At 31.7% G+C, this 23,321-nt stretch overlaps 1 protein-coding gene across 1 annotated transcript in view; it reads left to right on the top strand.

Moving 5' to 3' along the window:
* LOC136990541 (titin homolog) overlaps positions 1-23,242 on the top strand; it is a 34,986-nt gene extending 11,744 nt beyond the window's left edge. Inside the window, exons 6-15 of the mRNA XM_067288944.1 lie at positions 1,624-1,788; positions 13,402-13,575; positions 13,643-13,741; positions 13,828-13,917; positions 13,984-14,095; positions 14,167-14,285; positions 15,458-15,571; positions 15,646-15,794; positions 15,870-16,038; positions 22,772-23,242. Coding sequence (XP_067145045.1) covers positions 1,624-1,788; positions 13,402-13,575; positions 13,643-13,741; positions 13,828-13,917; positions 13,984-14,095; positions 14,167-14,285; positions 15,458-15,571; positions 15,646-15,794; positions 15,870-16,038; positions 22,772-22,816 — 1,236 coding nt within the window. The 3' untranslated portion in view covers positions 22,817-23,242. The remainder of the gene's footprint in view (positions 1-1,623; positions 1,789-13,401; positions 13,576-13,642; positions 13,742-13,827; positions 13,918-13,983; positions 14,096-14,166; positions 14,286-15,457; positions 15,572-15,645; positions 15,795-15,869; positions 16,039-22,771) is intronic.
* The last annotated feature ends 79 nt before the right edge of the window (positions 23,243-23,321 follow it).

Here is a 23,321-nt window from a genome sequence, read left to right as displayed (position 1 = left end):
AGAATTGATGCTATTAAATTTTGGTGGGTAAAGGTCTTGGTGTGGGGAGATAAAGAGGACTCATGTTGTGTCTGGAGCAGGGTTGGACTTAATGACAATTTTACTGGTTATCAGCATTTAGAATTTTTTATAAAACTCATCCCTACCTCAAAATTAAGCTTTTTGCCATTTTATAATAATTAAAAATATTAAAAAATTTTTAATAATAAAATATCATAACATATGGTCCACACATACAATTTTAAATGTTGCTGGAAAAGTTAAGCAACACATTGCTGATTTTCTTATATCTGTTCTCTCCTGGAAAAAGGTCTAAAATGTTCCATTTTCATTTGTATCGCTTTCTAGCAAATTCTAATTTTGTCTTCCCATTCCCTTTTTCATCTTTGTTTTACTTGGTTTTCTAAATTTTCCAATCTAAAATAATCTTGGTCTGTCTGTTGTCATTTCCACTTAAAAGATTTGATCTGGACTACAATTTTTATCTTTGACACTTATCCATGTATTTTTCTTTCTGCCTTTAAGTGTTAATCCCATCATTGATTGTTCCATTCTTTTCATGTCTGAATCAATTTGTCAGTGCTTTGTCAGATTCTACATTTCTATCAGATTTGTGTGTTAAAATAGGGAAAATGCACTGCTTGAATGCTTTTTAAGATTTAAGGGTATGCCAGTTTTAAAGATAATGAGTTTCTTAAATGAGATCTATGGAAGTTTTATTCTTTGTCCAATCTCCAGTTCCATTTCATCTTCCACATTTATAAGCTATCTAAGGTAGCAATAAGTTATCACTTCTATTAGTATTTGTTCTATCATTACTGGGTGGCTAATGAACACTTGTTTTTCGTTATTTTGGTTTTTCCTTATTAATTTTTGGGCCAATCTCATTGCTTGCAGTGCAAAATTCATCGTCTGTTGTATTTCTGTGGCTGTGTTTAAGAAAAGTATATCGTCATCTGCAAATCTTAGATTTGATAGTTATCAATTGTTTATTTTTATTCTTTTGTGCCAACTTGGTTCCTGAAATACATCATGGAGAGCTGCTATAAAAAGTTTTGGTGACACAGAGTCATCCTGCTGAATTCCTATTTATTTTTATTTCATTTGTTTTGTGGCATAGTGTTAATGTTGCTGAGGCATTTTAATAGATTTTATTTATTATATTTATGTACTCTTTCTCTACAGGAAAAGTCTTAATTAGCAAATTTTAGAGGATCAAATTCTCAATAGTTTATTAATTAAGATGTTCTTTATTTACGATTAATAAATTTTTTGACAAATTCTATGAATACTGTATAGGCTATAGTATATAATTACAAAATCTATACAGTTTTGTTGCCAAAAATTCAGTTATACTTGTTTGTCTTTCTTATTTTTAAGCAACTTAAATGTTACCGATTCCATTTCAAGGAATATCTTTGTCTATATCTTTTTGGAAGCTATGCTGGTAGCTCTTTCTCATTTTCCTCTTCCATAGTGACTTCAACTTGAGATAATGCAAATGTGAAAATGGAGGATAATATAAAAGGTTCTAAATGCAAAATGAAGGACAATATTACAACAGGTGGCATCGATGATGGAAACTCAACTTCGTTAAGCATTTTTTTTTATAAATCCTTTCAGAGAGAAGAAATGGATAAAACTACCATGATATCCAAACTAATTGAAATGGAATTTAATAAAGAAGAATCCAGGCAAGCAGCAGAACATTGTGACACAATATATCAAGCAGTGAAGTTCTTACAACAGCAATGTGACTTATGCGAAAACTATTTTCCAGCTAATCAGGTAATAGAAACTAATAAATTTTTTTAAAAATTACAATAAACATTTGTTTTAAAGTAAAAATTATTATAAGTGAACATATACAATATATTTATAAATAAATTAAAATTATCTGGGCTTTTTTCAAGAAGAAAAACACTAGTATACAAATTAAACACAGCATTTATAACTCTTCTGAGTTTTTCTCAAACAGCAACAGTGGAAAATCTTACAAAACCTTTTAAAATTGGAAAATATACTATAACATATTTATTATTAATATTTTATAAAATTTTATTTAAAATTGCCAAAATTATTAAAATTAAAATTAGTTTTGTAAATAAACAAGATATTTTCTTTAAATTGATTCTTATTACTATCGGGAGATGATATTTTTCATTTTCATTTTATGCAGATACATTTCAGATGTTAATAAATACTGTATAAGATTATACCAGAGGCTTTGTGTGATTCCCAATGCCATTCTCTCACTGTACAGAAGACTTAAATCAATAAAATAGGTCATTGGCTGGTAAATTACCACAACTTAATGAAATTTTAACTACATGTTATATGTTATTTTTAGGTCACGGATGAAAAACCATCATGTGGAATTTTAATCCGTGGTTGTGTACTCTGATATTGCAGGATTGATTATCCAGAGTTTATGTTTAAAAATTACAGTGTGGAAACTCCTTTATGTTATGCATGACAGTTACTGGTGCAATAGCTACTTTAAAAGTTTATGATTAATGGATGCACAGATTGTGATTGTAGCAGAGAGAAAAATGGTTGTAGAGTGAAAAAGGTCAGGAAGCAAAATATGAGAGAGTGCATTTCCAAGTATCATTAGTCTTGATAGAATTGTTTTTAAATGAGTAAATGTTAAGATAACTCTAAACAAAATGGCTACATACATAAAATGAATAAGTAGAGAAATAATTTCATGTGGATAACCTGTGAATTATCTGTGTTTGAAAAATAATTTGAAAGGGGGTGCAAGTTAGGCTTATATGCCAATTTTAAATTCCAATCACAAGTTAAAGTTGATTTACAGTATGATTATTTTAATTATACTGTTTAATTTTTTAGAATTTTATTTTATTATTACTGGACAAATGAAATTAATCATATAATAAAAATGACGAATAGTATTTATTTGTTTTTACACTTAATTTACATAATTAGGACAGTTCATAAACACTTGCAATCAGATTAAGTGGCCAGTGAGTATAGAGGTGAATTTCTCAGTAATTCAGAGAGATTTCTCTATAACCACTTTCCTGTTAGGTATAAGTACCATACCGTATGTACGAGGCATCTTCAAACATACATTACCAAAGAAAATATACAAGCATGCATCACTCTGTGAATGCAAATGTACTAAGTTATCATCTTTGTTAATACATGCTTGGATTGGAATTTATTTAATACAATCAAATTTCTGGTTTCAAACTTAATTCAATATATATTGTATATGGAAAATTTGCAATAAAATACCCCAAAACCTTTAAAATGCAGTTCTTGATTACCTGAAATGAAAATGTATATCTTCTGTATATCTGAAATATACAGAAGCCTGGTGAAAAAGGACAAGCTATAAATTTTCGGAAATCTTATAAAATTGCATCGGCATGGAAAGCGGTGGCTTTACAGATATAAAAGAACAAATAGACTTGCACAATCAAATCTGCAAAGATTTTAATTTTTTAAAAATGTTCTAGAATTTCTGTTTGGCAAAGAATTTTCCTTTAAATATTAAATTCACAGAAGCAATCACAAAACTTTGTGTCTTCTTTTAACGTCCTTTTCGCACTCGGGAAATAACTGTCTTTACGGCGGAGTCGACCTTCTTTTGTAGGCTACTCTTCCGCCTCAATATGTAAAACACGGTTTAACCGTGTTTTACATATTGAGGCGGAAGAGTAGCCTACAAAAGAAGGTCGACTCCGCCGTAAAGACAGTTATTTCCCGAGTGCGAAAAGGACGTTAAAAGAAGACACAAAGTTTTGTGATTGCTTCTGTGAATTTAATATTTAAAGTATGAATTTTGTCCTGGCATGTTTTAATTATAATTATATTTTTTGTAAAAAAAAAAGAATTTTCCGTTTGGCAAATTTTCGTTCAATACTGATGAAGGTCAGTTAATCCGACCTAAAATGTTTCGTAATCAAGAAAATTAAACTGCATTTTAAAGGTTTTTGGGTATTTTATTGTATTACTGTAAGTGCAGTTAGAGATATAATGAAATATTTGTTTTGGTTTTAGAACAAATCTGTTTTTGAACAACTTTTAGGAACGAGTTAAGTTCGAAACCAGAGGTTTGATTGTATTAAATAAATTCCAATATATATATATGAGGTGTGTTCAAAAAGTATCAAACTTTTGGTCAGCAAAAATACATTTATTGATTTTGAGGTACAAAACCCTAATCCCCTTCAAAGTAGTCTCCTTGGTAATGTATATACTTCTCCCAGCACTCCTGCCATTGCTGGAAACACTTCTGGAACGCCTCTTTTGGAATGGCCATCAGCCAGTCCGTCGCATTCCACGTGATATCTTCTCTTGACTCAAATCGGGTTCCTTTTAGCAGCATTTTCAGCTTGGGAAATAGCCAAAAGTCACACAGAGCCATGTAGGGAGAGTACGGAGTGTGACGAACCACAGGAATGTTGTGTGTGGCGACAAAAGTCTGAATCAGATGCACAGAATGGGTGGGTGCGTTATTATGATGGAGCTGCTAAGTTTTGGTTGACCACAGATCTGGTCATTTGCGTCACACAGCATCACAAAGACGACAAAGGACCTCCTGGTAGTACTCCTTTGTGATGGTTTGGCCTTGTGGTGTGTACTCATGATGCACCACTCCACGGGAGTCAAAAAAACTGTCAACATGACCTTGACATTGCTGCAGACCTGCCATGCTTTTTTGGCCTCGGGGATGACGAATGTTTCCACTGTGACAACTGCATCTTGGTTTCTGGGTCATACCCATAAACCCATGACTCATTGCCTGTGATTATGGTGTTCAGGAAATTGAGATTACTGCTTGCATTGTCCAGCATATCCTGTGCAATTTCCAGACACCTTTGCTTCTGCTCCACTATTAGCAGTTTTGGTACGAATTTCACAGACACTCTCTTCATACCCAAATCCTCGGTCAAAATTGAATGTACCAATCCAATGCTTACTCCTGTCTTGTTTGCAAGTTCTCTGACTGTGATACGACGATCCACCATGACCAAAGTCCGCACTTGCTCAATGACAGTCTCATTTTGGCTTGTTGAGGGTCTGCCTGAATGTGGTTCACTGTCCACTGATGTGCAGCCATCTTTGAAGCAGTTGTACCATTCCTTTATCCATGTGTTGCTCATGGCATCATCCCTGAAAGCCTGTTGAATCTTGCAAATGGTTTCCGCTCAAGTATCGCCAAGCTTCTGGCAAAATTTGATGCAATATTGCTGCTCATGTTGTTCAGTCATTTTCCAACTTACTGGAATCTGACGAGCACTGACTACACGTCCTCACTCATAGGCCGACTGCCAGCAACTGATGCTTCCTGCGGGCAGGAAAAAATTCAGGACTGTGCATGATTGTCCCCTCCACATCTCCACCGAAGGAAGCCTCCTACACATCATTAGTTTACACGGGAAAAATAAAGGTCTGATACTTTTTGAACACCCCTTGTATAACAATATATATATATATAGTTTTATATATATTGTTATACAAGGGTTGTGTGTTGTTGTGTATGTGTATATACACACACACACACACACACACGCACATTAAAAGTAAAATGTTCTGTCACCACCAACTGAAAACCAAAACTAACCCTTCACAAAGAAGTGCTTTAAATAGACTCAAGTCTGACTGCTGGATGAAATATAACCAATTCAATCAAGACCAACAACAAGTACTTTAACCACACTTTTTGAAATATTGTGTTTTGATTGATTTGATTTTAATTTAATTTAATTTTTATTTTTAGTTTCAGTTTTGATGTAAATGTCTGTTTTAATTATTATTTTTAATTTTAATTATTAGTTCCCTGTGGTGGTAAAAAATCATAGAAAAAATTTTCCACAAAAAACACTGGAAATACATTATTAATTTAAATGTGATTCATCATCATCAATATGCCTACAAACGTAATTCCTTTATAATAGATGCACTGTTACATTTCAAACAGGAAGTCATGGCAATTTAGACAAATCTTCTTCAGTCATAGCAGTATTTTTAGATTTATCCGAAGCTTTTGACAGTGTGGACCTCTGGATCCTGGAAAAAAAAACTGTTTAACATTGGTCTAAGACAGTGATGGGCAAAGTACGGCCCGCGGGCCAACTCCGGCCCGCGAAAGTATTTAATCCGGCCCGCCGAGGGTCCATCGACATGGATAGTATATGGCCCGCTATAATTACGTTTTGACGGTCGAGAAGTATAAAATAGCTTCTACTTAGTAGAATAATAGATGCATAACCTATAGGTGAAGCTAAACTAGCCGCGTAGTTCAAGTGTTGCGTAATACGGGGCGCAAAGCGTGGTGAAATGAGAAGCGCGGGCGGCGGGGGCGAGTGAACTCGGTCGCCACTCGCCAGCTGTCACTGACCGAGCCGCACGTTTTACGTTAATTTTGTCTCTTGTTCTTGCTTGTTCGCGTAACGCTTTACATTCATAATCGTTTTTAAAAAAATCTGCGCTTTTGGGATAATGGCGTATAAAAAACGAAAAGTCCGAGTGTCGTCTGTTTAAAGAAGAGTGGGCTTGGAAATACTTTTTTACGGAATACAACGGTAAGCCAGTGTGTCTTATTTGTAATGAAGCAGTGGCGGTATTTAAAGATTTTAACCTTGCTCGTCATTTCAACACCAAACATTCAAAAACCAAATATGCTTTGATGAATGACGCAGAAAAAAAGGTAAATGCGGAAAACCTAAAAAAAAAATATCTGCTCAACGGAATGTGTTTATAAAGCAAAACACTGCTCAAAAGACTTCTACACTGGCTGGATATGTTGTGGCTTATAAAATAGCTAAAAATAACAAACCATACTCGGAAGGATAATTTGTAAAAGATTGTATGGTGAGTATGAATAAAATTTTATGTCCAGAAAAAATTAGAGTTTGAGTCTGTCAGCTTATCACGAAAAACAGTAACAACGCGAATTGATGCCATTGCATCAAACTTGTCAACTCAATTTAGGCAGCGTATAGAAAACTTTAAATATTTTTCCGTGATGATGGATGAAAGTACGGATAGAAGTGACACTGCTCAATTATTAATCATTAGAGGCGTTGACGACGAATTTAATATCACTGAAGCTTGTTTGCAATCGATAAAAGGAAAAACGACGGGGCAAATAATTTATAACGAATTTTCCGAAGGTCTTCAAAATTTAAATGCGCCTATTTCAAAATTATGCAATATAACTACAGATGGAGCCCCAAATATGGTTGGAAAAAACGCGGAATTTTCAGGTATTTTTCGGAACCAGAATCCTAATCACGATGTTGTATTTTTACATTGTATAATTCACCAGGACGTCCTTTGTAAAGCTGCAATAGATATTACCCATGTACTTAATGTGGTTTTAAAACTAATTAATACGATTCGATCTCGGGGCTTGGTACACCGACAATTCGAAGAATTTCTGATTGAAGTCGACGCAGATTATTCTGACCTTCTTTACCACACGAAAGTAATATGGTTAAGTTGTGGATATGCATTTGAACGGGTTTGGAATTTAAAAGAGGAAATACAAGATTTCTTAAAGAATAAAACAGACAAATGGTCTGATTTCCAAATCTTCGAAGACAAAGATTGGCATACCGATTTTGCATTTTTTACTGATTTGCTCGAACACTATAACAAATTAAATAAAAAATTGCAAGGAAAGAACCAATTTATAGATGAGACTTGGGGTTGTCTGAAATCATTTAAAACTCAGCTTTTTCTGTTTTATAACTGCATGGCGAAGAACGATTTAACTCACTCTCTGCATTTAAAATCCATGTCACCAGTGAGTGAGAACAAACTAAAAGAATTTAGTCAGGCGTTGAAAAAACTTCACACAGAATTTGAAACTAGGTTTCAAGATTTTAAGAACATTCAATCATCGCTAGATGTTTTCTCGATGCCGTTTAATGTAGATCCGGAAAATGTATCTGCAGAATTGCAGTTGGAAATTATTGAAATGCAGTGCAGTACCCATTTAAAGCAATTGTTCTTGAATCCCACAAAACTAGATTTTTATAGAGCACTGCGGAAATCTGAATTCCGAAAGATGATTGCTCACGCCCAGAAAATTATGGCGATGTTTGCGTCGTCTTATGTGTGCGAACAGACTTTTTCGACCATGAAATTGCGGAAAAACTCAATCAGAAACCGATTGACTGATGAACACCTTTTCGCACTGCTGAAAGTTGCTTCGTCACAGCTGGAACCTGCTTTCGAAAATATTATGGAAAATCAAAAACAATTCCATATGTCTCACACGCCTACCATGGCAGGGCCTTCGAATAAAAGTTAAATTAATTATTATTTAAGGTAAAAGGTAATTTGTAACATTTGTGTGTGTGAAGCTTCGGAAATGGGTCTAGAATTTGTGCAAAAAGGGGAAAAGAAATTTTTTTTCTCGTTGTTTTGGAATAGAAGCCAATAATTATTATTATTATTATTATAAATTTATGTTGAAAAAAACCATCAACAAGAAAAAACGGGAAAACGAAAAATGAATGTTTTATGTCCATAAAAGGGTATGTCTGTAGAGATTTCCAAGAAAGTCGGACTTCTCAGGTTAAAACAATAGATGAATTTGAGTACTTAGATCGAACATCTTCGATAGGAATCGAATTGTCAGTCGATGTTGACTCATCCGACGACCAGGGTTCCGATCTCGTTACAATGCATAACGAGGGGGGGACCAATTAGAGAGCGGAGGCAAGTCGACATCGACCTATCGAAACGTTCGATCTGGGACTCAAAGGAAAGTATAAAACCCTGAGAAAAAGAGGAGGTGACGTTCTCGGTCATTAGTTCTCTCAGTACTTGGCTCGTCCTATCTTGGACGTGTGTGCTTCCGTAAAATTAGAAGGGAACTTTTCGGACATCGAGGAAACAACCTCTCTGTCGTGTCGCCTAGAGCCATCCAGGTTCCTCGGAGAAAAATCACCTGAAGTCGTGCCCAACGCCTCGGGGTCTACGATCATTACACTGTCCATGCCGAACTGTAGGAAAAGAAATCCCGAACATTCGAACTTTATCTGGACTTAATTCTCGTGCTTTGTGCTGTGTTATCCCTTTGTTCAAGGAAATATTGTAAGAAATTTTTATTTTATTAAACGGTTTTGAGATGGAAAACCTGTCTCCGTGAAATCCTTCCACTCCCACACGGCAGTGTTGACCGCTCGATTGTCGTGACATCTTTTCACCCAATCGGCAAACCTCACATGTGTAATGCTGTAATGTTTTTATAATATTATGATTAAAAGCTTTAACACAAAATGCATTTTTTCTATAATTCTGGCCCTCCTCTAGAATTTCTTAAACTTTGTGGCCCCCCATTAAAAAAGTTTGCCCACCACTGGTCTAAGAGGAGTGCCTTTAAAATGGACAATGTCATATTTAATAAACCAAAAATATCATGTAAAAGTAAATAACGTATGCTTAAATGGTTTTTTACCTAAAATCAGAATTCCCCAGGGATCAATACTTGCGCTTTTACTTTTCAATATTTACTTGAATGATCTGTTTGAAGTGATACCAAAAATTCATATCATTGCATATTGTTCTAATACACTCCAATGATAACCTCCAAGCAGCACAACATGAATTAAACAATGTCCTTTCCAGGTTAACTGATTATATGAGTTCAAATATGTTAAAATTAAACACAAATAAAATGAATTACCTTTGTTTTGTAAATAAAAATAAAAACGTTGATATAGTACAATTTCAAATAGATATAAATGAAAAGAAGATAAACTCAGATATAATAGACACACAGACAATTTAATTAAGACTGTTGCTAAGTTCACTGGAATTATAAGGAAAATACAAGACTTTTTAAATATTAATATGATAAAACAACTATATCACACTTAAATTGAATCAAAAATCCAATCCAGTATTGTCATCTGGGAAACCATGACAGATTATATTGTAAACCACTGAGGATTGTTTCTATATTGTAAACCACCTACAAAAACAAAAATTGTCTTATGAGAGCTATATTTAAACTGAATCATTATGAACTAATCTCCACATATTACCATCAAGAAAAAATAGATAAAATAAAGACAGTATATGTAAAACAAACCATACTTTTTTCTTTTAAATTTATAAAGCTGAAAACAAACAAACACTGTCATCTAATAGACATAATGGAAAATTACTGCAGGAAGAGAAATTACAGCCATTGATTAAACTATAACTACTTAAAACCTTCTACAAAACTTTCAATAGGACAATCTGCTCCAGTTTTCCAGATGATAAAATATTGAAACTCATTAAATAAAGATATTCAAGAAATAACTAATCAGAAGAAGTTCAAAACAACAATAAAGAAACACCCCCTCAGCCAGATTCTTACTAAAGTGATGTTTTCTAACCAGTAAACAAACCACTGTCCCTGAAGACTACATATTTCTTCCCTGTGTATCTTATAATGTTAAAACGTACAAGGTCATACACTAAAAACATTGGAAAATATATTGTTTCAAAGAAGTATTATTGCCTCTCCCCTAAGCTTTCCATTTATAGTCTCGGCTTTCGTCTATGTAACTCCGTTCTCAAGATTAAGGAAAGACTGACAGATGACAGTGGGAATTTACAGGTCTGCAATTTGAAAAAACTGTAGACCAACAAATAAATGCAAACATTAGAAATAGTTAACAGTAAATGACAGTGGCAAAAACTACTCAGACATCCCATTAAAATGTTTGTGACAAAATTAAAGTGCCTGTATTGACAGAAAATACAAATGTACTTCAATTGACCTTTCATTGTTTGCAATTTGGTATGTAATACAAATAGATTAAACTAAATTAAACACACATTCATAAACCAAATAAAACACTTCATGTACTCTTATGCTAAGATCTTGAATTTATAAAACTGTTTATAAAATTTCTACTTATATTTTTCATTTATTTAATTTAAAATATATGCCCTCCACCTTCAAATTAGCATTATCTTGTCCCAGTACATTATACTTTTCTGTTAGCAATGGAGTCATGCCAGTCATCTATATAACTTCTATCAGGGGATACAAGTCCAGATGTATCAAGTTTTCAAATTCACCCATCTTCTGGGAAATATGATGACATAATGATCTTCTATGTGTTTAGGTGAAAATTTTTGCACATGAATTAGTGAAGTATTTTTAGGAAATTTTAGGAACCTTTACATAAAGTAATTCCAGAAATATTAATCCATTAAATATTTTATAATACAATTTACCTATCAAAGATTTGAAGCCTACTACCTTCTAACAAAAGTATCTTAGTATCTTTACTATTGTTCTTGATATATCTCAAAGCTATTTAAATAAGGTAAATTCATTAAGCTATTTAATAGCATAATGATTTTGTGTAATTCAAGATTTACACCATCTATATGAGTTAATATCAATATATGGAACATCCACATAGAGATACTAATTTTCAGTGAATGATTGACTATTGTATTAAAAAGGCCCCCAAGCACATGTTTTGATATAGATTGACAGTGATGCCATAAAGCATCATGGCAAATTGCTAAGGATTTTAGTATTTTATCCATATTTGTTAAGTTTGTTAATTAACAACTTTTGACCAAGTACAATCCCAGGTCCTCTATGTCAGGGGTGGCCAACTTTTGTGTACATAAGATCTACTTTTTATCTTAAAAATGTGTTGTGATTGACTTGTTGTCATAGACATAGTCTAAGTGGGGAGGGGGAGATGTGAAATACATACATCCACCAAAGCCGAATTATCGGGCTAGAGTCGACTCTAGCCCGATAATTCAGCTTTGGTGGATGTATAGCTTTGTAACGGGTTAGTTGTTATTTATTGATGTGAAATACATACTATGTTTATATACTGTATTTCACTGCAAGGTGCACTGCTTATGAGTCGAGTCATAACTGCATGCATACTGTTACATTCAGTTACAAATATAATACATTAAGTTAAGATATCGAGAGCGATCAACCAAAATTGGCTTGGCGTTCGATTTGTTGGCCACCCCTGCCCTATGTGATCCACATATTGTACAGTGAAGCCTTCAATTTGGAATGGACATAAGACAAATCTTAACAGTAAGAAACAGATTGCTTTTGTCTTTGGAACATTTGGTATTAAATTAAACAATTTAATTCTTCCTGTAAGATCACAGGATCATCATTAATGATTTTGATGTCATCAGCTTATAATAGGGTTTGGTAAGCTGACATTCAAGAAAATCTTATTGTTATAACAATTATAAAATAGGTTACTTAACACTGAACTCTCTCGAATACTAGTGTAGGGGGTAAAGGAAAAAAAATTGCAGATTATTGACATCTAAAATATAATTTTGTAATAGAAAATAATTGCATCCATGCCATAAAAGTAGATTCTAAGTCAATTCATTACTTAAGATTGACAATAAAGTCAACAAAACCACAGAATTGTATGCTTGTTTAATATCTAAATACCCTACATCAGCGCTGTCCAACTTATCATAGCCCGCGGGCCATATTTTCTTCACCAAACATTTCGGGGGCCAAGAAGGTCGATAAATGAAAAGTCAGTTTATGTTAATTAAAGAAATATTTTATTTATACTAAAAAGAAAACTTTAAAATATTCGTAATATATTAATGAGAACATTGTGGCCGTAATTTTCACATAGTAAAATAATTTTAATATTAATAATAATAATTTAGTAACAAATTTATTCATAGTAAAATGTACTCGCGGGCCGTAAAAATAATTTGGTGGGCTGTATACGGCCCGCGGGCCGCCAGTTGGACAGCCCTGCCCTACATACATAGACCTTTTGGCCTAAAAATCTTCTATAACATTGTTGAGTGTGAAGCAGATTTATTATTGCTGATTTGCAAGTAATACTGTAATTTTGTGTGATTCACTAATACAAGAGATTATATTAGGAAATATACAAGTATTGATAAATTTCTCAAAGATTAGAAGGGCAGCAGAATTCAATATTGGACAATAGGAATGTATTTCTTCCTGATAAATAATATAATTTCTATTTTGAATTTTTACATTTTTTCCAAAACTTCTAATTTGTCTCATATACAAACCTTTAATAAACTGAAATATTTAAAAAGAAAAGATGAATACAATAGAAATCCTACATTTACTATCCAACATCAGAAATACATTGAAATGATGGTGTTAGGTCAAGATTTACTTGGCTATCTGAAAATAGTGTTAAAGTGTTTTCTGGTAGATTAAAAATGTAAAATTTTTAGATATTTATAATCTTAAATTCATCAAAAGAAAATACTTAATTTTTCAATATTTTATTTAGGATGTTTTTTGAATTTCATTGGCCTTTTTATTTTTATATTTAATGGAATAAAAATAATATAATTTTAATAGTTATATAGAAATATAAATATATTTCATCATTTATTATTTTTTAGATGATAAATATGCTGCACTGTTCTCATAAGTCATGTAAAGAATGTTTAAGAGCCTACTTTATGGTAGAAATTCAAGATAGGAATGTAGAAAATTGGGTGTGTCCTCTATGTGATAAACCAGACTTGAATGATGAGAATGCCTCTCGTGATTATTTCAATCATCTTGACATAATGGTATCTATCTTTTTACATAAACACAAAAAATAAATGTATAAGTATTTCCACATAATTTTTTTTTCAGCTTAAAGCTTTAATGGATACAAGAACATATGAATTGTTTCAACAAAAGTTAAGAGATAATACATTAATGAAAAATCCAGATTTTCATTGGTGTACACAGGTATTATTTGGTTAATTAAAGAATTTAATTTTCTGTAAATATTTCTATTTCTTCTAAATAAAGAAACAATTATTTGTCTCATTCAGTGTTCGTCTGGATTATTGGCCCGTCCCGGAATTATAAAACTCGAATGTCCTGATTGCGGAGCCATCACCTGTACTCGTTGCCACTGGCTGGTAAGTTTTTATATTTGGATTTTATATTTGGTAAATTATTTAATACTCAACTTGATTTTGATATAGTGGGACAATGAGCATGATGCCAGGACCTGCACAGAATTTCAGGCATTAAAATCTACTCAAACTCCTGATGAAGATGAAGGATTGGAATTTATTTTAGAAAAACAAGGAACCAGTAAGAAAAATTATTATAGGAATGATTTTTAGATATTTTTTAAGTAACCATTAAATCTCTTTTATCAACAGAATGTCCAGAATGTCGCATTCATTATAAAATGGCAAAAGGTGGATGCTTGCAATTTTATTGTAGCAACTGTCATAATTTCTTTTGTAGTGGATGTAGGAAACTGTATAAAAAAGGAAAGGTAAGTATTTTTCTTGCTATTTCAATATACTCCAATTTAATTTAATACAATTGCAGCAATAAAATGTATGTAAAACTGGATGAAATAAATAATTTTAAGCTAAACCATTAAAATCCAGCAAAGATTTTTAATAAACAAACATTTTCAGTTGCATTAGTGGGCATCATCAGATTTAAATATAAATTATAGAACATTGAACATTTAATAACTGCCAAATATCTGCTGGCAGAAAGGGTCCAATGGTCTGCAAGATACAAAAAAATGTATTACCATTATGATACAACTAGGACTAATGGCACAAAAGGTGCACAGTTTATTAATATCTAAATTAATTTATTTATGAAAAAATAATAAACAGTATTTTTTATATTTTATTTGTAAAATTAATGATTTAACATGGTTAATTTGCTTCATATAAAAGTTACAATGATGGAGATCAGGAGTAACAACCCCCTGTAAGGTTGTAATAGGAATAACAACACCCTGTAAGGTTGGAGAGTTCGGAAATTTTTCTAAAAACAGTTTTAGAAGAAAAGAATTTATACAGTGCGAAAATATTTACTCACCTGTATTGTGACTCTAGAGAATAAAACTGTGAGAACCTTGTATATAGAGTTTGGTATAAGAAAGATAATATATTGGAAAGAGAATACTTTAAGTAGAATATTTTAGTACTTTTTAATTGATTGATGGCATATTAGTTTTGAAATATCTCCATTATTATTAATAAATCTTGTGGCAAAGTCTCCAAACATCAATAAAAAAAACCTTGTGTTGCCAATCTTTCTTTAAACTTTGCACTCTCTATTCCAACTAACAATCAGTTAGTTGGAATAGAGTGACTATGTAACATTGGAATGAGATTCAAATTTTGATCTTTAGAAATAATGATATTTCTTAAGATTCTCATTATTATTTACAAAGTTGAGTTACAAGATGTATTTGGGAATGAGATATGCTCATAAATTGAGATTACGCTATCATTATCATAGTTTTTGTAATTTCTGAAACTTTGTACTTTATTGTGTGTTTATATGTTTTCATATTGACTATCTAATACTTCTATAAAATGTGCAAAATGGGTTTTTCAATTATTTACAATGAATTAAATATTTTGAAATGTAAATTGTAAATCTTATTTTTTTACAGTGTAACTAATTTTAATTTTCCAGGAATGTGGAATATCAATGCACTGCTATAAACTTGGCTGGCATGCGCATCATCCAAGAAATTGTCTTTTCTTTTTCAGAGATAAGGAACCGGATGATTTGCAGAAATTTTTAAAGGTAAATTTAAAATGGCATTTTAAATATTTAAATCGTAATTGATATAATTATAATATTCTGAATTAATTTTATAGGATAATGGTTTTATATTTGAAAATAAGCCTCCAAAGGATTATACAATGAAAAAGTGGTGTCCTGTAAAAGTACAGAAATATAGCCCTAGAGGATGGCTTAAAGATATATGTGGTAAACAGGTACAAGAAGAATATGCAGGACTTTGCAGGTGTGTTAGATTTTAATTTGACTTTTAAGATATTAAAGTGAATGTATAATCTAACAAACCTTTAACGAATTGCAGAATACATTATGTAGAGTATCTGGTTGGAATTGTCAATAGACATTTGCTCGATCCGCTTGCCATGATGACTGTCGAAGACATGAAATTAATGTTGCGCAAGGCACGAAAACCGATACCCGAAAAAAGAAAGGACGAATACGAACACAGATATCGTACCAAACTTCTAAAGGTTGGTAGATTAGAAAAGACATTTGATCAATCTCTCTTAGAAAATTTAACTTATCCTCACAATACCCACTTTGTAACATTACATTTTATATAGTATACATATTGTATAAAACTCACATGGATAAAACACTTTAATTTGGTTAACATTTTGGACATTTCATATCACATTTATCAATGATAAGTTTTAGTAATAAGCATCATTTTTATTATCCAATGTGTCTTCAGATTAAAATTCAAAATTTAAACTATAGTATTACATAAACAATCATATTTTGTTATTAATTGTGTTTACTAATGCAAATTTACTTTCAGCAGAAAATCTCATTAAAAAATATATTTTCATATTACACATTAAATTTCTAGAAAACACAATGCAACACTGGAAAATGACATTACAACTCTGTAAGGCAAAGCATTTTTTGAGAAAATTCAATTCTGGTTCTGTCTGGCTTAATAATTCAATAGGTTAAACATAACACAAAATACAGATACAACATTAAACACAACAAATATCATAACACATATTACCCCTCTTCATGTACACAAATGACATACTCTACACCTATATTCATACACAGCTAAATTGCCTATTAAAACTTTCACACAACTACTTCACTGACATTCAAATGGAGTTTCACCTATACAAATGCAAAATACTTCCTTCACATTGAAAAAAGAATCCTAAAAAGAGATGATTTTGCATTTGGTCTTGAATCCGTGGTTGAGGGTGAAGTCTACAAATATTCAGAATTTAACAAGCCAAACTCACATAATGTGCACAAATAAAGCAAAGACTAACAAAGAGATATGATGACAGATTAAATTCAATATGGTGGATGCCTCTTATTGTGATCACATCAGTTCCAAGCCAGAGTGAGCATAAAAATAAAATGAAACAACATATCTTGTTTGGTATCAAGTAGTAAAAATTTTATTTATTTTTGATTGTCTACAGTCTTTATATAATAAATCATTGATAAAATGTACAAATATTGCATCATAAAATCATCTGATCAACAGAGTACTCCACATTGTTGGGCCTCCGGCACTTGCCACATTTTGAGTTAGTTGTTGGAGGATTAATTATGTCAACCTTTTTGTTTTTTCTTCAGCCACATCAATATTGTACTCTGTAGCAACTTCTTCCATTACAGCAGAACAGATTTCTTCTTCTGTAAGCAGTTCTTCAGTGCAGATGTCTTTGTCAATTTTCATCTATGCATTGAAATCAGACACTGATATTGCTGGACTTATATCATTACCGTTTTTTTCCACTTTCTCTTCAGCTGTATCTCTGTTTGCAACTTTAGTAAATCCCATACTTAAAATAGTTGACAATCATGGTTTATGTAATTTTGTTCCAGCTTTAAGAAGGTGAAGAGCTTCTAGATGAGATCTTTTTTTCAGTTCTCATGCATTCATTTTCATGATTTCAATGTCTTGGAGAAGTCAGCTGTGTATTTTATGGTGAAACTAAGCTTTTATAGTTTGGGTTACGCCCTGATCACAAGGTAGGTTGAATGATGTATTGGGTGGCAAATATATTAGGTTTTTGGTCATGTCCAGCAACCAGTCTTTAAAAAAAATCTAGCTATGAATTGCATAACTTTTCCAGCTGTTATGACATTTTATTTTTAAAATAACATTTATATTATTAATTATTACATAATGGCAAAAAGCTTAATTTTCATAGTAGTGATTTTATTAAAAAAAACTGTAAATGCTAATAACAAGTAAAATCTTCATTAGGTCCAACCTCTCTCAAGGGGGGTGGGGATACAGAGGAGAATCATCAAGCCCCCTCAACCTTTTTTTTTAACTTTTTGGATTCAGGGGGTCTCAAAACATGGAGATTTGCAAAAAAAACTCTGAGCTATAGTTCCAAGTTTTTTGACATCTTGTCCATTTGAGTAAACATTTGCTCCTTTGGGAGACAGGGAAGCTGAAGCAACTAACATGACACAGGTGTGCAGACTGCCTACAGATGTCTGAAATAGTTTAGCTGGTATTGCTAATTAAATGGCATCCTTGTAATAAAAACACAGCTTAGTGCAAAACATGCATTTAAAGCAATGAACACATGTTGTCTCAGACTGACATATTCATTTGGAGTTATACATTGGACACACATGCACACACAACAAGAACACTCCAGAGTAACATATGAACAACATTAATAAAACACAATAAATACCATCCTAAGTCATCAGCCTTTCTATGGACTCTTCTACATAAAAGATGGAAGACAAAGGATTCATGGATATAATAACTCACAGTGTCTGTTATTTATTTGTTGTGAAAATTTCTACAAAAGAAGAAATAATACAATTTCACAAAGCTTCAACTCTGGTAGACATCAACAACATATTAATGTGTTACTAATTTAAGAAGTTTAACATATTAAATCTGCACAAAACTAACTTGAATGTAGCACAGTTTAGAAAAGCCATAAACAACAGTCTTAATTTCAGAAGGAACTCTATGATAGACATCCTAACAATCTTAGCCAGAATCACAGTGGCAAAACTACATCAAAATGCTGGCTGGCTCAGAGATGCCTCTTTGGAGAGATGGAGGAGTTCATAAATGCCAGACAAGACCAGATCATAAATACAAGATACTACAGAAATTATAGTTTAAAGACACAATCATACCACATCTTAAATAAAAAAACTACAAGCAAACAAATCTCCTTTCAAAAAATTGTATAAGACACTTTACAGAATCACAAGTTTATAAAACACACACAAATGATTTTGGACCACTTATAGATGGTACTTGTAGAAAATGCCACATCATACACAAAACAACATATTATATTAGGTTGTAAGCTTTCGTCATATTTGGACTACTGGTGTCACATAACCAAATAACAAACATAATACACAAAAAACTCGCATATAAACACAAATTACTACAGACCAAGCTCCTTGCTACAAATACATACCTCAAGTCTTAAGAAACACATACAAAGTATACTATGGCCAAGCCATAGTCACAGACAAAAATTCATTACAATACATCAGACATCACACTGATTGACAAACAAAACAAAATTACATATTATGCCTTTGTCCGCTTTTGACTTTCTTGTGAACTAGGACTTGTTATACCAAGGTAAGAGAATCACCTTGCATAATTTCAAATTAAAACACCTTTAATGTAACGTAATCCTGTATGCCACTACATTTTAGCACTAAATTTACAGTTAGAGTTAAAACACATAAGACTCCTAAACAATATTGGCCATTAATAGATATTAAATATTATGTATTGTATGGTTTGAAAAATTTGTAAAAAACAAATTAAATGAACTTGAAATATCTAGTTATAGTATAAAGAATACTGACAATTTAATAACAAATTTAAAAGGGTTTGATATACAGATCAGATATCCAATGAACACATTCTACGACTTGAGTATGTACCCTAGCATACAAATAACGGATATTCAAGATGCCTTACAAACAATGAAATGCCCAGAATGGTTCATAGAGCTGAGCATATTTATAATTAAAAATAATTATTTTCACTTTGACAATGTATATTATACAAAAAAGAAGGAATCCCTATGAACACATGTGAGTCCAAGATTGGCAGACTTGGTTATGAAACTTGTCAATATCAAAATGGCTAGTATAAGGTGGAATTGTTTCTTTCAATACATATGTAGATGACTGTGTGTTGATTTTTGATGAGAAAAATTACACCAGATCAAATATTAGTCCAAATAGAATAAAATCATAACTTTTGAATTAGAAATGGAAAAAAAATCACTCTCTTGCATATTTAGATTTATTACTAATAAGAGAAGACAAAATACTTGAATATCAAAATATATAAAGCCAATTATTGTACCAAAAGTGATAAACTATTATTCGTCTGTTCCAATTTCAGTGAAAAGAAATGTTTTTAAAATGTACATCAAAAATCTTAAATATAGAACAACCAAAACAGATAAAGAAGATGAAGAGATCAAATCAGTAATATATATGTTCATGTTAAATCAATATCCATACTTATTAAGTAAATAGTTAAATGAAAACACAAGAAATAAGTCAGAAATTGAGTGGAATAAAAAATAAATTACCTTATGTTCCTAAAATATTCAAAATGATAAAGACAATTGTTAAAAATGAAAGCATTACATTAATTCCAGAACAAACAGACTTAACAAATTACTAAGATTGAATAAAGAAGAAATATCCACTGGTACATTTGATAAAACAAATTGTACACTCTTTCTAATGTAGTTGTTCAGAAAAATACAGATACATTGGAGAAACAAAAAGAAAGTAAAAAAAAAAAAGGATAACCAAACACATAACAGCAGTAAAGTATAATTATCCTAATTCGGCAGTAGCAACTCATTGCAGTACACATGGATGTGAAATAAATCAAAATACAGTAAAAATAGAAAAAAGCAGAGGAAAATAAATACCTACAAAAGACAGTTGTTTGAACATTTGGAAATAATTTCATCTAAAAATTTGGGCAGAATGATAGATAACTCCTGGAACAGTCTGTTAAATACAGAGCACATTTAAAAACCTTAAAGAAGAGTTAATGCCATATGATGAAGTGGTGTTAGCAGGATAATTTCCCAGTTGAGTTGTGTGTTGGTAATTGGTGTAATGAATAAGTGCTGTTTAAATGAATGAAATTGCATTGTTAGAAACAGGAAAACATTCAAGAAATTTTACTGGTAGGATGATTTATAATTAGTACAGAAATAATATTTGTAATTTAGAATTAAATAATTGGTTTTGGTACAGAAAGAATTTAAAAATAGTAGTTTAAAAGTCTGTTCTGAAAATGTTAAAAGGAATATATGAGTGTGTTAAAATATAAACTTGTAAATATATTATAAAATATTAATTTAGGAGAAAAACAAAGCAATCTTGTGACTTCTTAAATTGCACTTAGATGTGGTCCAGTCATAAAAAGATTTATGGCAGCATGAGGCATCTATAATAAAACAAGTAAACGTGGGAGGATGACCACCCACATTCCAGTCAGCACGGATGTATAGGAAAGCTTTGCATGAGACCACCTTTCTGATTGGTCAGAAGTTGGCTCCCAAAAATCATTTAAATTGGGAAGAAGATCGGAGACAGAGGTGTGGAGGATAAGGTTTGTACTGATAGCACTTAGATCTCAGATACTCAGCAAGGCTTGGAAGAGAGAACACTCCTCCAGAAGGACAATCAGGTACAGAAGTACCCATCTGTCCCTGATTGTCCAAAAAAATATTTGTATAACTTAATATATAATTTTTTTTAAATTGTAATTAGAAAATGTAATGTCTGCTGAGGAGGGGATCTGGTCCAAAATGTTAAAATGTAGTGGCACACAAGATTGTTACATTAAAGGTGTTTTAATTTGAAATTGTGTGATTTTATTCCCTTGGTATAACAAGTCCTAGTTCACAAGAAAGTCCAAAGTGGACAAAGGCATAATATATAAGTAACTTAGGACAAGAAGCACCTATCACAAATGTAACAATTTCAAACATTCACAAAGTATAAAACACATATGCTAAAAAAACTAGAAAATATTCAGAACTTGCCCATAAAATAAAGCACACAAATAATAGATAATAATAGGTAAAAAGCCATGACATTCATACAAGAGAGAGAACCACAGCCGTCTACCACGTACACCATACAAAAGTCCAATATACATTAGACCATAATAATAATAGCTTGAATATCACATAACGGAAAACAGCCATACTAAATAAATTTCACATTGCCGGGAAATTGTTAAATACAAACAGTTTCATTAACAGCACAAACAAAATAACAGCTTTCTTCGGTAGCTATGCTTTGACTTTGATCTTACATAGCATTAGGTGTCAAGTTTTGATGAATTCAAACTAAAATTACTTAAAAGTGAGATATTATATGTTCAAATCACAAAATGATTTAACAGTATTTGCTAATTTAACCAAATAAACTTAATATTTCCATATTTTGTGTACAAAATATGGAACATAATATTTTAGACACACTTATAATTATTAGTAAATAATGTTTTTTTATTTATTTAAAAATTTGTAACTACAGGGAAAATTCAAAAGTTCCCTTTAGTCCACTTACATGTAAATTTATTTCTGAATAATTTCTTCTAACAAAATCGCACAAAACATTTTTTCAAAATATTTTTGTTGCTAGTTTAAATCTTAAATACAATAAATTTTTCCCTGTCCACTACGTCTGGACTTTAGTCTGGCAGAATCCTCTGCAATGACATTGCTTGACTTTCACATTTACATGACCTCACAATAACAGTCAAATTATTGTTATTTTGACCTCTAGAAAAATTTTTATTCTTTGGTATATTAATAAAATGACATTCCATGTCAAAGTGACCGAACTAAAACGGAGATGGTGGAGCAAACAAAAACAGAAATGAAGGCTGATAAGAATCAACGGTCCTTTTAATTGAATATCATACAATTTTTCAAGAAAGCCATTAAATATATTAGTACTAGACATCACGACTTCCATTAAATTACACGGAATACGCGTGAAAATCTTTGTTCCAGATCAGGATCGAATTAGATCCTGATCTGGAACAAAGATCAGGATCTAATTCGATCCTGATCTGGAATTTACGTTTCGTGTAATTCGGTCGACGACAAATGCCTTAATTAAATTAAATGCACTTTTTCAACATTCTATACTTTTATATTTCAAATATAAAAATTTTCTTATATTAAATATTTTCAGATGATATGGCAAGAGCTTCCTTTGGAGAAGTTAGAAGGAAGTTGAGCGATTCAACGGACTAAACTTTAACTCGTATGAATCCGTCAAGAAGTTTCACGACCCGATGTCAAAACGTGGCTATTTTGTACATTGAAAATGTCGCCGACCGGCTCAGACGAACAACGCCGGTATCTTCGGCGTACAAAATACGTCCCGCACAAAGCTAGACTATAAGGATTTTAAAAGTAAATAAATTTTCATATATACTGATTGGAATTGAAATTTTTTTTTATTTGCTGTGTAATCTAGGTTTAAGATTTTGTTTCAATGTCTCCCATGATATAAATTGTCATTACTAGTCCTTCGTTCTTAAGTTGTGTGAATTTTTTAAAAAATAAAAATATCTGATTCATGTGATAAAGCTTTAAAAAAAAAAGTGTACATTTTGCTATATAATCCAAAGTTAACAAAAATAAAATTATCTTTTATTTATGTTTTTTCTCCGTGTTATGAAATAAGTGTAGAGAGTAATTTAAAAGAATATATTCATTACAATATTGGTTTGATCAAC

The sequence above is a fragment of the Centruroides vittatus genome, unplaced genomic scaffold (assembly GCF_030686945.1).
Source record: "Centruroides vittatus isolate TY-2023 unplaced genomic scaffold, ASM3068694v2 scaffold_944, whole genome shotgun sequence".
NCBI classification, from domain to species: Eukaryota; Metazoa; Arthropoda; class Arachnida; order Scorpiones; family Buthidae; genus Centruroides; species Centruroides vittatus.
The sequence above is the reverse complement of the archived record's forward strand: the minus strand, read 5'-3'. Positions and strand labels throughout refer to the sequence as shown.